Source organism: Lathamus discolor, chromosome 3 (assembly GCF_037157495.1).
Source record: "Lathamus discolor isolate bLatDis1 chromosome 3, bLatDis1.hap1, whole genome shotgun sequence".
Taxonomy (NCBI): domain Eukaryota; kingdom Metazoa; phylum Chordata; class Aves; order Psittaciformes; family Psittacidae; genus Lathamus; species Lathamus discolor.
The window spans coordinates 95,524,826-95,539,044 of NC_088886.1; the positions used below are offsets into that span (position 1 = coordinate 95,524,826).

A 14,219-nucleotide genomic window follows, 5' to 3' on the forward strand; every position below is an offset into this window, starting at 1 on the left:
TTTGCTGAGAATCAGCAGCAGGAACAACTTAAGTTATATTTCTGTTATAATAGTAAAACCCAAATGATTTGAAAAAAACTACTCGAGACATTTGTTCATGTATTTAACCTGAATTTTCTTTAAATTGGAAAAGGGCACCTATCACTCTGTTTGACTACTGAGCAGTTAAAACCAAGATTTGTTTTTTGGAATTAACTCTATTTTTCCTTCTTTTTGTTTAGGAGAGGTGGAGAGAACAAATTCAACTAGATTTACCTCAGCCTGGGACAAGGTTTATCAGCTCACAGAAATGGCAGGAAAATTAAAATTAACAAAAATAAAAAATAAAATCAAAACTGACAAGCAGTCTGGCTCTACAGAGTACCATGGTGGATTTGAATACTCTGTATGAGACTGCCTGTATTATTTCCTTAGAATTCTCATTATGGAGGGAATGATACTTTTTTAATCTACTTCCCAAGATAGATACTATTGTAATTTCAGCAATGGTAAATATCTTCTAACAACATATCCTTGAACCAGGTCCAGGAATTTAACGTCAGCTGCTTCATCTCTATTCATGCATCATAAAAAGAAGTATATACATTAACTCAAATGTGTACTTAAAGTATGAAGGAATGCTCCTGTGGCCACTTAGTGTAGGTTAATGAGTGTAATAATACAAAGAAGAGCTTTATAATCATAATACTTTTGCATGAGTAAATTTCACTATAAGTAGGAAGGGTTGACACAAAGCTTAGCGCTATTTAAGTCCTACTTACTTAATTCCTCAAACATGAAGACTGAAATGCTACGTGCAATCTGTACACACTTAAAATACTGGTAAATACATACAATACTTAGAGCATAGGAGTCTGAACTGCGAAATGATACAGTATAGTTCTGAAACTGTTTACTGGAGCAGAAACTCAAATTGGTTTAAAACTGCACAACATATAAATGTAAAATAAAAATAGATTCACAATACTTAAAAAAAAAAAAAAAAAAAACACACCAAACCCCCAAAAACCACCAAACCCTACAACCAAAAAAAACCCTACAACCTGAAGCTTATAATAAAATTTGCTATACTATTGGGGGAGGAGGGTAGGGAGGAGGATAAAACCACTGAACTATCTCTAAGAACTGCATTTCTTATCATCTTAGACAGATTTTAATTTTTTTTTACACATCAGGCCAATGGGATTTACTCAAAATTCAGACGTAGCAGCATTGAATTTTTTGATTTACAACTGAAATTTCAATTGCTTTTTCCCTTAAGGGCTGTGAAACTGAGAAAGACTCATCAAAATGTTCTGCAGATTAGTTCAGGTGATGTGGAAAAGCTGGCTGATTTGTAATGAAAATATGACACTGGTATCTAAAAATACTTGATTTTTGGTGTTTACACAGTCTTACTGAAGTACTCAGTTAAACATCCTATCTCAGACCTATCTGTAAAAGGGCTAACATAGCCTAAACATGTGAGAAATATGTGAATTCTCTTGGGCACTGACAGTCTGGATCTGCAACAAGATTCAAATAAATAATCCTCATCAGTCTTGTAGTATTTCTATAGATCATTTTGCTGCACTAAATCTAATGTCTTTCACAAGATAAAGCAGCAGCAGTATCAAACAAGCAGTAAAGCCAAACATTCCAAGAGAACTTGCTAATGACACTTTCTCTCCTTGTGCTGTCACACAGCAAATTTCTCAAGAGTATTTGTTTCCAATGCATCCTTCCTCATATATTCTCATACAGTGGCAAAAACCAGTGTGAATTCTACAGAACAAGAAACAAGACTTTTCATTTTACCTTGTTTTGCTATGCCATTTCTTGTATAGCATCTCTGAAATCTGTGTTTCCAGCTAATACTACTACTAATCAAAGAAATCACTTAGGTTCAAAAAGACATTTCAGATCAAGTCCAACCATTAAAGTAGGTAACAAAACCTTCTTTCCCTCCAAAAGACAATGCCAAAAAACTGAATGGAAAGGCACCACATGAGGCACATGAAGCTCAAGAAAACTCTATTCCAGGAGGGAATGACAATCCTTTCTAAAAGTCATCCACATACAGAATGGAACACAAGAATATAATAAATGAGACATGAAGTCAGAGTGCATTTCTATGCAGTCAAATATGTGTGTGGATACTTTACATATATTTAACAAAAGCAAGACAAAAGAATGAGTAATGATGCACTAGTTGGAATACCAGAAGTCAAGCTGCAGACATGACAAAGGAGCTTAACAATTGAAGATGTTTTCTGCTTTTTTATAAAATTATTTGATTAATTTTTGATATCAACTTTGTGGTTCACTGTCAAATAACACTACCTCAATAAACTATATTCTGGAACAGAACTGTAAATACAATTAATCTGATTAAGTAAAACTGTATTTTAAAATGCATTATCATATATTCCTCAGGGATTAATTAACAATCCAATCCCTAATGGGCCAAGCTCTTACACTAACACAGAGTAGAGCATGATCAGTGTCAATCAAACCTTAGTTTGTGGTGGCTAAAACTAAATTTTTTGTGCTCTCTTTCCTACCACAGTATTAATGAGAGGGGTATGGAGATGAGGATACATAGGGTATATTCTGATAGTTTTAGAAACTTGGAAAGCTTTAAGGAAGGTCTAGACTAGACATATTTGAAAAGCACAAAGCTCATGTTAAACAATTAGTTTAGAAATCAAGCTAAGAATCAAAATAAGGGCATTTTATTTATGGTATATTCAAGAAAAACTTGGTAGTTTTACATTTGGTCACGTTCCCTGGATATCAGATCTAGACAAACAGAATTTATAAAATCATGATTTGGAAGGAGCAAGTATGTCTGAAATCTTCTCAGATATACAAAGATATAAAGAACATAAAAAGTAGAGTTCTCTGTATGCTTAACTTTTTTCCACATATAAAAAGAAATAAAACTGTCAGATTAAGAAGGCAACAGTTGAGAACAAGCTCAAGGCTCAGCATGAACCTATATGTCTATGTGCATAGTTGTATAAATCTTCCTATTCACAGTGCCACTTTTGTTCTTAGATCCAGCTGTTTTACAGTCATTGCCAGATGGCACATTTTTGTACAATTCTAATCAAGTATAATATGTGACACAGTAAACTGGAAAAAATTAGCTATTCAGAAATAACTACACGGGTGCCTCTGTAAATGCAACTCCAATATGAAAACAATATGAAAACCACATGTGAGTAGAACATATTAAGCAAGTTGTGAGAGTTTTCATGTTTTCCCCTTGCCACTGATGGGCTCCATTATTTCTACACTGATGTCAGTTCTTATTGAAGGGACTAAAGTAACTGCAATCTTCAAGACACAGGGCAGTAGTAACTGGTCATGAGAAATCAATTTCTTTAACAAAGAAAAACAAATAAATCTGTGCCTGAAATGCATAGGTTATGTCTATGATTGCATAGTAGATTGTATCATACCCAGAAGATATAACAGAAGAGTAGAAAAGAATATTCAGATCATAAACAATTTATATGACACTGCCATTACAAGAAGTAGAAAAAGGGGAGCCCTGAGTTACCAGTTGAGCAGGAAACTGAGTTCTCTCCTAGTGCTTTTACTGACCATGCCTAAAGATGGTCATGGCAAGCAAATGTTACTCTCTACTCTACTCAAGTCACTAGTTCAGCACGATATACAGAGCTCAGGATGACAGACGAAAAGATGTTGGCCATCCAGAAGCTTTGCCATTGTGCTTTAAGAAGTTTTTAAAAAGATCTCCAGAAAAACACCACGCTATATGTTTCAGTGGTGACACACTGAAGAAAAATTTTCTGAAATCACTGAGAACATTCACTGCAATGTTAAGAAGGGAAAATTAATGTCTTCACTTCAAGAGAGCTCAAACAGAACTTGAATTTTCCCACCACTTGGCTCCTCTCCACAAAGAAAATCTTCTCTACCTTAGTTATTTCTGTTACGCTTAACACGTCTAGGCTACAGTGGTACGGCTTAAAACTCACATGATACACAGCTGACATCCACGTATTCAATAATGCCTTTTGCTGCTGCTGCTACCTACCTAAATGTCAGTATGCGCAGATGTCAACAGTGAAATGTCTGATTTTCTGATTCACACAGAGATTGGTTTAGGACATAACCACTACCATTAGAGACAGCTAGGCTGGCTCAATCCAACACACTATATTAACCATTGCACTAATGGCAAGCCTAAACCTAGTCTGGAGAAAAGCAGCAAATACATAGCTTTAAAATGCTATAGATATGTCAGAATATCATCCTCCCAAAATAACTGGATTCAGCAGAACAACATTATATTGAATCCCTTTTCTTAGAGTCTTCTGTGTTAGGCTACCCCTTTGCCTGTTACACCACACTAACACTCCCCAGCTTGATATGAAAACAAGTGTGAAGTATGAATGATAACAAAGAGAAGATACTCATAGTTACACCAGCTTGTATCAAACCATTACATATCTCAAAAGGTAAGGAAGAAAGTTTCTATTGCCTGGCCAAAACTATTATACTGTATGATAAAGTTGGTGCAAATCTAAAAAAAAAAAATAAAAAAAATATTAGTGAGATGCTTTGCAGATTTTTACTGACTTACCTTATCTTGGGAGAAATCTATCAAACCCAGGAGTTGGAAATCTGAACAGATATGCGATACAATGCTCATAGTGTCTAATTACATTCAGAGTTTTTCAGAAGTGTTCTTGTCAGTGTCCTAAGACACTTTTTTCTCTGGCAAATATTCTTCCTCTGTATTGCTTATCCTAGTCTTGAATTTTAAAGATTCCACATATGCACAATGAACATAAAACCAATAATTTTGTAACAGTAGCTATATTTTCAACAAACGAAAGTAGTGTTTCTCTCTATTCATTCTATAGATCCAATGACTATGTTCAATCCATTTTATAGATTTTTCCCATTCTCAAGTTATTTGGTAGACCATGCACTGTTATAAAATTCTTCGCACTCAGGTGACAACACCAAGCACTGATTTGATGTAGATGAATGGAGCAATTTAAAGATGTATAATTGCTGCAGGAAAGGAGGGAAAGGAAAATGTACTAGAATACTCACTTTGATGAATCTATGAAGTATATTACAAGAGCACCAATACTAAGAGCGAAGACTAAGACAACCTACAAAAGAAAAAGAGAGTCATTATTTAATAGTGTTAAAGTGAAACATTTATTCTTTTACACTATAAAAAAGAGAAAATATATAATAGACTTTTTTTTTTTCATTTCAGCTGTCATTTTCCTTAGAAAGCTACTCCTACTTGAATTTCAAATGCTATATATTATCATAAATCGCTGTCTTGCATTGAAAAAGAAACACAAATTTAATCCTAAATCAGGGAAACACAGTATAGAATTAGGTCCTAAATCCCGAACTCTTCTAAACTATATTATTCCATTTCAAACAACAAGCAGTCTTACTACATGGCATGCAAATCAAACCACAGCTTTATCAGACCTATCCTTCAGGACTGCAGTAAGTTCCTCCTTATTGGTACATAAACCGAGAGAGATGATGGATTAGACTGAATTACCATTTATATACATGACCGTGAAATCCGCAAGTGTAAGGCTCTGTAAAAATTACATATTTACTCTGCACTCCTGTCTACTGAGACTATAGTTAACTTTCAAACAGGTTAAAACAATAGCTTGATGCAGCATGTCTTGATACAATGAATGCATGCCTCGGGCACCTTGTAGTCCCAGCATTTCCACCCACTGAATCCAGTTTTCAAACCAAGTAATTTTGTTAGGGCTGGCATCCAACACTCATTAGCAAGACAGAACTTGCCTTTCTGGCTAGTGCAGCAGAAGCTGGACTAATGACATCTCCGTCTGTCTCTTCTTTCTTTTTTCTGAACATAAAGCCAAAACAATCATCTCTTCTACTTGATCCCAAAGATTTTCCAACACAGTGGGAAGATTTAGTTTCATATCCTATCCAAAGGAGGTCTGCATCTACACAGGACAGCATAACTGAAATTTCTGCCATCAATTTTTGGCTTGAGGAATCGTGAAGTACACAACACTTTCTGTATCCATTGTAACTTAGATTTCTGATATCTTACTTGTGATTTCTCTCTCTTGAATAATGCCAACCACCGGGTAATTTGTAATCTGAAAACATGAACCCAATAAGCTATTTTTGTGTCTTAGAATGCAATTGTGCTGGAAGAAATCAGAAGAGATTCCTGTCTGCTGCACTGAGGACAGGAAACAGACGGAAAATTGTCTCCTGCAACTCATCTGATCTGCTGGTCCACAGAATCAAAACAAAATGTCCCTTAGTCTTTTGGAAGGAACATCTCAAGTAGCTGCTTATAAGTAATGACCCTTAAAATAAACCCAGAGAATTGATCACTTAAGATAGGGTTAACCAGGGTACTAAGGGGACATGCAGCTCCTCAAACTGCCAGTTGAAATATAACATTAGATGTTATCGAAACAACGGCATGTGTAAAATAAACTTGTGGTGCCATCCCAGTTCTGAAATGAGCAGATTTATTAATCTGTATGAACACCACAACTAATGCATACTACCACCACTACTGCTACTTTTCTTGACACTCTCAACTGTTCAAACAACAGCTAAGCAATTAAAAAAAAAAAAAAATTAATTATTCTTCATTCAATACAGGCTTTAGAGTTTTTTCTGAAGCTGCTGTATTACGAAGGAGCCTGACAGTTATAGCACAAGTGCAATGTGTTAATTCTAAGTAGACTTCCTGAAACAATAATGTAGACGTTTCTTTACTCTCAGCTATCACTCAATGCTGTAATGGCAGTATCTGAAGCAAGGTATAATTATAATTATATAACCAAATTCTGGAGCTCTGCAGGGCCAAAATCAAACAGGCACAGGTTTTCCAATAAAAGAAACTAATTTAGTTTTTAACATTATTTTTAATGTGATCACTAGAACTTGTTAAAAAAATTGTATTCAACCGAAAGTTTTAATTAATTTTTCATTCCTTTTAAATCTTTCTGACCATAAGTTTTTGCTTTGTGAAATGTCTGAGAAAGAGTATTTTGCCTGAGTACAAGCATCAATTATCTTATATGATGTATTATCATCCAAATAAGTGAGATCTGTCAGTCAGACTGTCAGGACTGAAGCATGAAGTTCTTCAAATGACAGTTTTACTACCCAAGTCTAAAATAATGCTAACATCTACAGTCTGAATCTTCTTTCACAAAACTACATTATTGATCAGATGTGTACGGGTGGTGCAAGGTGAAAGCTATTATCCTGGGTTTAGCAGTAGCAGTCACTTTTTCTCCTTCTTAGCAGCCAGTGCAGCATAAATCCATATCAACCATTAGGAGACTCACCATCTCATAACAAACTCATTTGGTGAACTAGCACTTGTGAATTATCACGTGGCATTATAATCAAATTGTGATTAGTAGTCATCCCAAGGCCTGTTTTTCTCTGAATTAAGTTACTGGGAATTAAATTGATTGTGCACACCCCATCCCATTCATTATAGTATTCCAAGCCACAAACAACCACAGTTTGAATATGAATCAAATCTGTTCCGCTGCCTAGCTCTAGATATATTTATTATCAATACACTTTAAATGTAGTCTTCATATATATTTAAAGAAATAAAATAAAAAGTTAGACAAGGTGCTGTGAGCTCTGGGAATATAGAGCTTATATTTTTGGTGAAAATTCTGATTTGACCCAAACCAATTTTAAATACAGCTATTCAGTCTTGCACAGTTTAAAGTCAAACATTAATGGTTCTTTTTTTACCCTACATTTTGTGGAATCATTTATATACTGAACTGAAGAATGCTGAAATGACCATTTAATGGTGAAAATTAAATTTGAGAAAGTTTATGTCATCTGTTTGGGACTCTATGACACTCTCACTCTTTCAAATTTTGAGAAGTACACAAGTAAATCTAGACTTCATTTTCCATTTCACATGACAAGGCTAATGTTACAGCATCTAGGAGTATCCTAGAACAAAACCAGCATAACTGTAAATCAGCCTTGCATTTTAATTATATCCAATCCCTTAATCATCACTGCGCTTGTGCTGCTTAAATAATGTTACATAGACTTTGGATAAGATCTTCCAAGACACTTAAGGAATTATAATGTTCTATAACAATTCATATAACTACCACTAAAATGGAAATATCTAAATTTTGCAAGAAACTCCAGATTCCCATGCTACATCAAAGAGTGAGACAGGTATGCAAAACTACACCATATAATATATACTATAATAATATCTGATTCTAAATCAAGGCTTTATTTCCTCTTCTATCACCCCAAAATACATATCTAACATCACAAGTCATAACATCTCCAAAAATCACAGAAAGGATACCAGAAGAGAATAGAATCCTAAACTCAATTTTTATCCTGCTTGCAGAGAAACCTACTTTTCTTTTTCTAAGGGACAAAGGTATTGAGCTGAACGTCAATACATCAAGTGTGTGGAAAAAGCAAGGCCTGAACCAATCAGGTTAGAGTAAAATTTTAAAAATGAAAACTAACACCCTTCCATGCGATATAAACACATTTGATAGAGTCTCAGATTCAAGCTATTTGCTGTATTACCGTCTAAAAAAGCTGAATACATCCTGGTTATTCAGACCACAGGGGAGAATAAATTATTCTAGATTGAGATTAAAGTCCTTGCTAGACTGTCATGGGAGTTAACATCTATTTTGTGAAATTGACTATGCTTGAAGACATATGGACAAAGTCACAGCAACTAGAATCTAAGAGATGAAAAAAACCCCGTATGGATGTGAATTGCTGCCTTTCTTGTTAATCAGGCCATGGAGAGAAGCTTGCTTGCTCTGTTTATAATTCCAACGCATTTGGCACAACATTGCAATTGCTACACATCTATTATAATTTTTCTTCTTCTGGAAGGAAAGAATCTTTTAATTCTAAAAGAATAATAACTTACTGTTTGTTTAAGATTGAGAAATGTGAAGTCATGTGCTAACAGCTATGCTGACTAAGCACTTAGTATCAAGTTTAAAATAAACACCAATCTAATTAAAGGACATAGGGGGAAAAGCCTGGAATAGTTGCTGCACATTCTTAAATCTTTCAAAAAATACCAAAAGCCCAAACAAACAAACAGGAAAACCCCAAATAACAACAACAACAACAACAAAAAAACAAACATACCCAGCCACATATTTCAACAAAAGTGTACACAGCTTTTTTGAGGTAAGAGCCAGAGAAATTGCATATAAAATCTGCTTAAAGAAAACTGTAAAAATGTTTTGCTCTCCACTGTTGGCAGGATGCTCCAGACGAGCTTTGACTGCTCTGTTGCAGTCAAACTGCAGTCAAACTTTATGCATCCATATTAAGGAGAGAAAAAAAAAAAAAAAAGGAGGGGGAAAGGAAGAAGAAAAAAAAAATAAAAACAAACTGCAGGGAAAGTACAGGTATTGAGAAAATACTCTCAAAAATAAGCCACTCTAACCGAAAAGCGGATGAGACCACCTCCGGGGATCGAGCCTATGTAGTCAAACACTGCCCGTGACAGACCAAGAGGTGGCGCTATTTCCCCTAGCACAGCACGGAGGCGCTGTCCGGCCGGGGCTTAGAAGGCGCGGGGCGAGATAAGGCTGCTCCCGTCACAGAGGGGAGCTACAGTTAATACATCCTTAACGAGTAATGCGAGGACTCTAGAGCAGGAACTTCAACCTCTGGTTATTCTGTAACGTCTGAACGAAACAGAACTCGCTTTAGCTTCAAAGGCAAATTCTGGAAAAACTGAACTATCTAAACATTAATACAAAGTAGCACAGATCTCAAGAGGTAAAGCCAGAAATAAAAAATTAATAAGTGCCTATTGTTATTTTTCTCTCAACATTAATTATTAAAATAAGAAGTACACAATGAAAAGAAAAACCTTCCAGGAATTCCATAACCCCTAACACTTAATAGCACCAGGGAATCCTTACTCTGTCATCTGATGACAATCTGTTGTTATGTAGAACCCTTCAGAAATGTGTGACTGAAACTCTAATTATTCTCAGTTTAAATTTTTCAGCCCTAGGGCTACTGTACTTAGAATGTATTAAGTTGTTCATTATTAATATTTTCAGAATTTAACTTAATTTTAGTTTCTACATCCATACAGCAAATTTTGTTAATGACCTACTCAAGTTTTTCATGTGATGCTTTAAAATAAAGCTCTATTAACTTTTATATTTCAGATTACTGAAGAAGAATACAAATTATTTCTTATGACATGAAGCTACATCCTCCGGGATCCACTTATTTCAGAACACTAAAGTCTGCATTTGCATAAAGAACATTAAAGTTTGCACTAAAGTTTGCACTAAATTTTGCATTAGTTTGCATTAGTAAGATGTCAAAAGCTTGAGGTTTCGATCGAATCTGAATGAAAATTTATCTGGTTTAAATATTAAACAAAACAAACAAAAAAAAAACCCACAACCTTCCTTAAACCCTAAAAATATAAATCAATTGTATTTCTTTTACAGACAATTTAGTTGTCTGGACTTCTTAAGAATGAAAACCTGCATTTTTGAGGACACACCAGCTGAAATTACATTTCAGAAGTAGGAATTTCTTAATCCTTGCTGGGCAATCTCAGCGTTAATTTGCAGACTCTAGGATATGCACCAGCATCTGTGCACTTACTTAGGCTTAACAAAAGTAAAACTTGCTCAAGTCTAGACCACAGAAGAGCCAAAATGGCTTACTTAAACTGATGCCTCATTAGCTGATACCCTATATGCAAACAACAAAATTCCAGCATTCCACATAGGCAAAGCAATAAGTGGTAAGAAATTATGCACTACAACTGATATAAACAGCTGAGCAATTAATATCTCTTAGGTTACTATAAATACAAATATTTACTATAATGCAATATAGATTCTTGCTCTAAAACCAGAGTTATACACCGGGGTTTTTGGTAGCAGTTCATTCAGATATTTTTATTACCATTAGCTTTGGACATATTGCAGTGACCTAAAGGAGCTGTATGACATGAAACTATGCAATTCATTAGTTGATCCAACAAAATGGTCTTCAGAACATTGTGATTTGTTAAGACAAATATAATGTTATAAATACTTTCATAACAATCGATAGCAAGTTTCTGCTTGAAGACTTCTTTCCTACTCTACCCTGCCTGATACCAAGGAGTAAAGCAGGAGTGAGGATGTTTAAAATCCACCAGCAAGAGCAGGAACTATACTCTGGATGGAGCTGTACACACACTTTTCTCTGGGCTTAAATACATTGCCCTGTCTCCAGTCTTTCTGCCTCTGCTTCTTTACCGGGTCCCTCCCAGGCCAATGAATAAATCCATAAAGGCGAAAGTACAGAAGATCCACCACCTACCCTATGAGGTCATGGATTCCCAGGGGCTCTTAGAAGGTCACTCTAACTCCTTCAGGTTTGCAAGATCATAGAATCAGAGAATAGTTAGGGCTGGAAAGTAACTGAGTATCCCATAGTTCCAAGTCCCCTGCCACGGGCAGGGACACCTCACACTAGACCACATCACCCAAGATTCCATCCAGCCTGGCTTTGAATCATTTCTTATTGATTAAATCCTCTCTTAGCACCTTTCAGAATAACTGTATACAACACCAGCTTCTCTCTGAAGAAACCTATCTAACCATGCACCACTAGTCATGAGTGGCCTTTCAAGAGCAAATCAGGAAATGCAAGCAAATGAGGGCTGAAGTGGGTGAATAGGAGAAGATAAAGCGATAAAATAATAAAAAGATAAAAGAAGATTCTGTCTTGTTGCTACCAGTAATAAATAATAGATGAAAATTTCAAACAAGGATTCTAATAACCTGCAAATTTTTTCTGTTTGTTTACCTTTTATTCACAAATATAGGGAAATAGATTTTGCAGTTAATATATTCCCTATATAAGCAGCAGTGATGTATGTATTGGTTCTTATGCAAGTACAGGCAAAGAACAAATTCTACAGCCAGTACCTGCTGTTAACAACAGAATACATACTGATAGGTATGAATCCTAAGGGTTGTGCCTGATGGTTACTAAAAAGCTGTCTCAGTGACTTATTGATCCTGCCATTTTGCACACAGAAAGGCAGGTGGTGCCAGGGTGACTTAAAAAAACCCTAAAAAACAAAGAAAAACCCACCTAAAACCACCCTCAAAACCACATTTCTACTATTTCTGTCACACTTTGAATGTCAGCTAGGATTTAACATCCAGTTCTAGAAGGAACTAAGCACCTCCAAGCTAGGCAGTGAGCAACCCCATCTTTCAGGGAAATCAAGAGCACACAACTCTGAAAACCCTTTACTTAGTTTTGACCCTGAAGTGATTAAATTACTAAATCCAAATTTTGCAACTTTGATAGCCACATTGAAAAAATTCTCAGAAATCCAGACTTGAAAATGTTTGCATGCAAGATATTTCCTTTCATTTACATTTTCTACTTTTTGATTTTGTTTACCTTTGTTACACTATAAGGAGTTAACTGAAAAGTTAACTGGCTATTAAATTCTATAGTAACTAAATTAGGTACCCCACATGTGTTAAAAAGAGTACAGAAAACTTTGGCAGCTTTAAGAGACTCTGCTGTATAAATTTTTCCCTTTGGCAAAGCTCATATAGACTTACCATTTACCAAGAAAATCTAAAGTTTGTCCAAAAAAGGAGGTGCAGGGAAGCGACAAATGACTATTTGATAAACCAATATGCAGTAAAGTCTCAGTGAAGTTCTCTAGGAAGATTCATAGCACAGAGGTCATTTTAAAAACAAAAGGTAGCACTAAAGTAGGTCAGCATGAGCTCCAGGTGATGATCATGAGTAATAAGAAGACTTGGTTATTGTCCCTAGTTCTGCCCCTCACATGGTGTGTGACCTAAAGAGTGTTACTTTACCTCTCGGGGCTTCCAGTTCTCCCTCTTGTTCTCATTTGTCAAAGATACTGCATGTCAACTCATAAGGGCAACAGTTATCTTTCATTACAGGTGATTGCAATGGATGTAGCACAGCTGAAACCTCTTGTGCTGCCTCAATAATAGTATTAAGCCACATATTCAGTTCCCATATATTGAACTTAGGCATCAGAAGAGTAATTTGATTGTTACCTGGAAGGTACTGGTAAGATGCATGGTAAAGCCCTGAATCATTGTGAGCTTACCTAACTATATAACCTTAGTAAGCAATTAACATGACGGGTCACTGGAGTAGCATATGTGACATCTCTGAGTAAACCCACAGTGAGCTGAATTAGCAAATTCAGCCTCTCTGCCACCACCTGTATTTTATTCTCTCTCCAATAAGAGATTCAACTCCCTTATATACACTTTAAAGGACTACCTCTGGTTTGGGCAGACTGCTTGAAATTAAGAAGAGTCTTTCTTATTAAAGGGGTACGGTGGGATCAAAATTCAGGAACCACCAGAGTAGACATCAAACTCAGGAATATGAAAAATCAAAGCAGAAAATAAACCAAAGAAAACTAGCATCTTAATGCACTTTTGTTTTCCACACTTTTCCAATCTCATTTGAGGAAGAATTTTAAAAAAGGAAGTATCTTTGCTATGTTCGTTTCTGCACATGCTTGTAATATACATTAATATTTCAGCCCTATTTTTCTTTATACAAAGTGGTATTTTTTCCCCTCGACTTTCCACTGACATATTGACAATAAAATGAAAATTTCTTTTCAATCAATAAAAAGACTGAGATTTTCTAATTAGTGAAAAAATACAAGACAAAAAGTACCATCTGTTAATGGCACTCTGTAGCTTGAAGTTAATTAGGTTTGCTGGGAGAGTGCCTGGAAATATGATCAACTGAAGTGTGTGCAACTTTTCCAATTCAGTATTTAATTTCATTATTAAAAAAAAAAAAAAAAAACAAAACCAAACCTGCAGTACTTTCTATCACAATGTGCTCTCTTTCACAGCTCTAGAGCATGGTCTTCCTGTCATATACAACACAGCAGGAGAGTAGCACTCATAATGCTGGTTGATTAATCACAATCCCACCCCCAGTGCTAGGCCTGGGGAAAGCCTCTGCTTATAGTGTCATGCCCTGAAATGCAGTATATGATAATTAATTTTTTGTTTCATTGTTTCCATGTTTCAGTTATGAGAGAAGGCTTTTTATCTCCAGATGAATAATTGTAAATAAATAACTTCAGGTGGAACTATTTGTTATAATAATACCTCTTCCCG

The 14,219-nt window shown here is 35.5% G+C and overlaps 1 protein-coding gene across 6 annotated transcripts in view; it reads right to left on the reverse strand.

The window, feature by feature from the left end:
• The window catches only part of KCNMA1 (potassium calcium-activated channel subfamily M alpha 1), a 496,510-nt gene that overhangs the window by 257,498 nt on the left and 224,793 nt on the right, over window positions 1-14,219 (reverse strand). For 5 of the 6 annotated variants that reach the window (XM_065670697.1, XM_065670696.1, XM_065670698.1 and 2 more), the window contains one exon: window positions 5,077-5,138. In XM_065670697.1, coding sequence (XP_065526769.1) covers window positions 5,077-5,138 — 62 coding nt within the window. Of the gene's footprint in view, window positions 1-5,076; window positions 5,139-12,650; window positions 12,689-14,219 lie in introns of those variants that run through there. The other variant, XM_065670700.1, reaches the window with a different exon arrangement.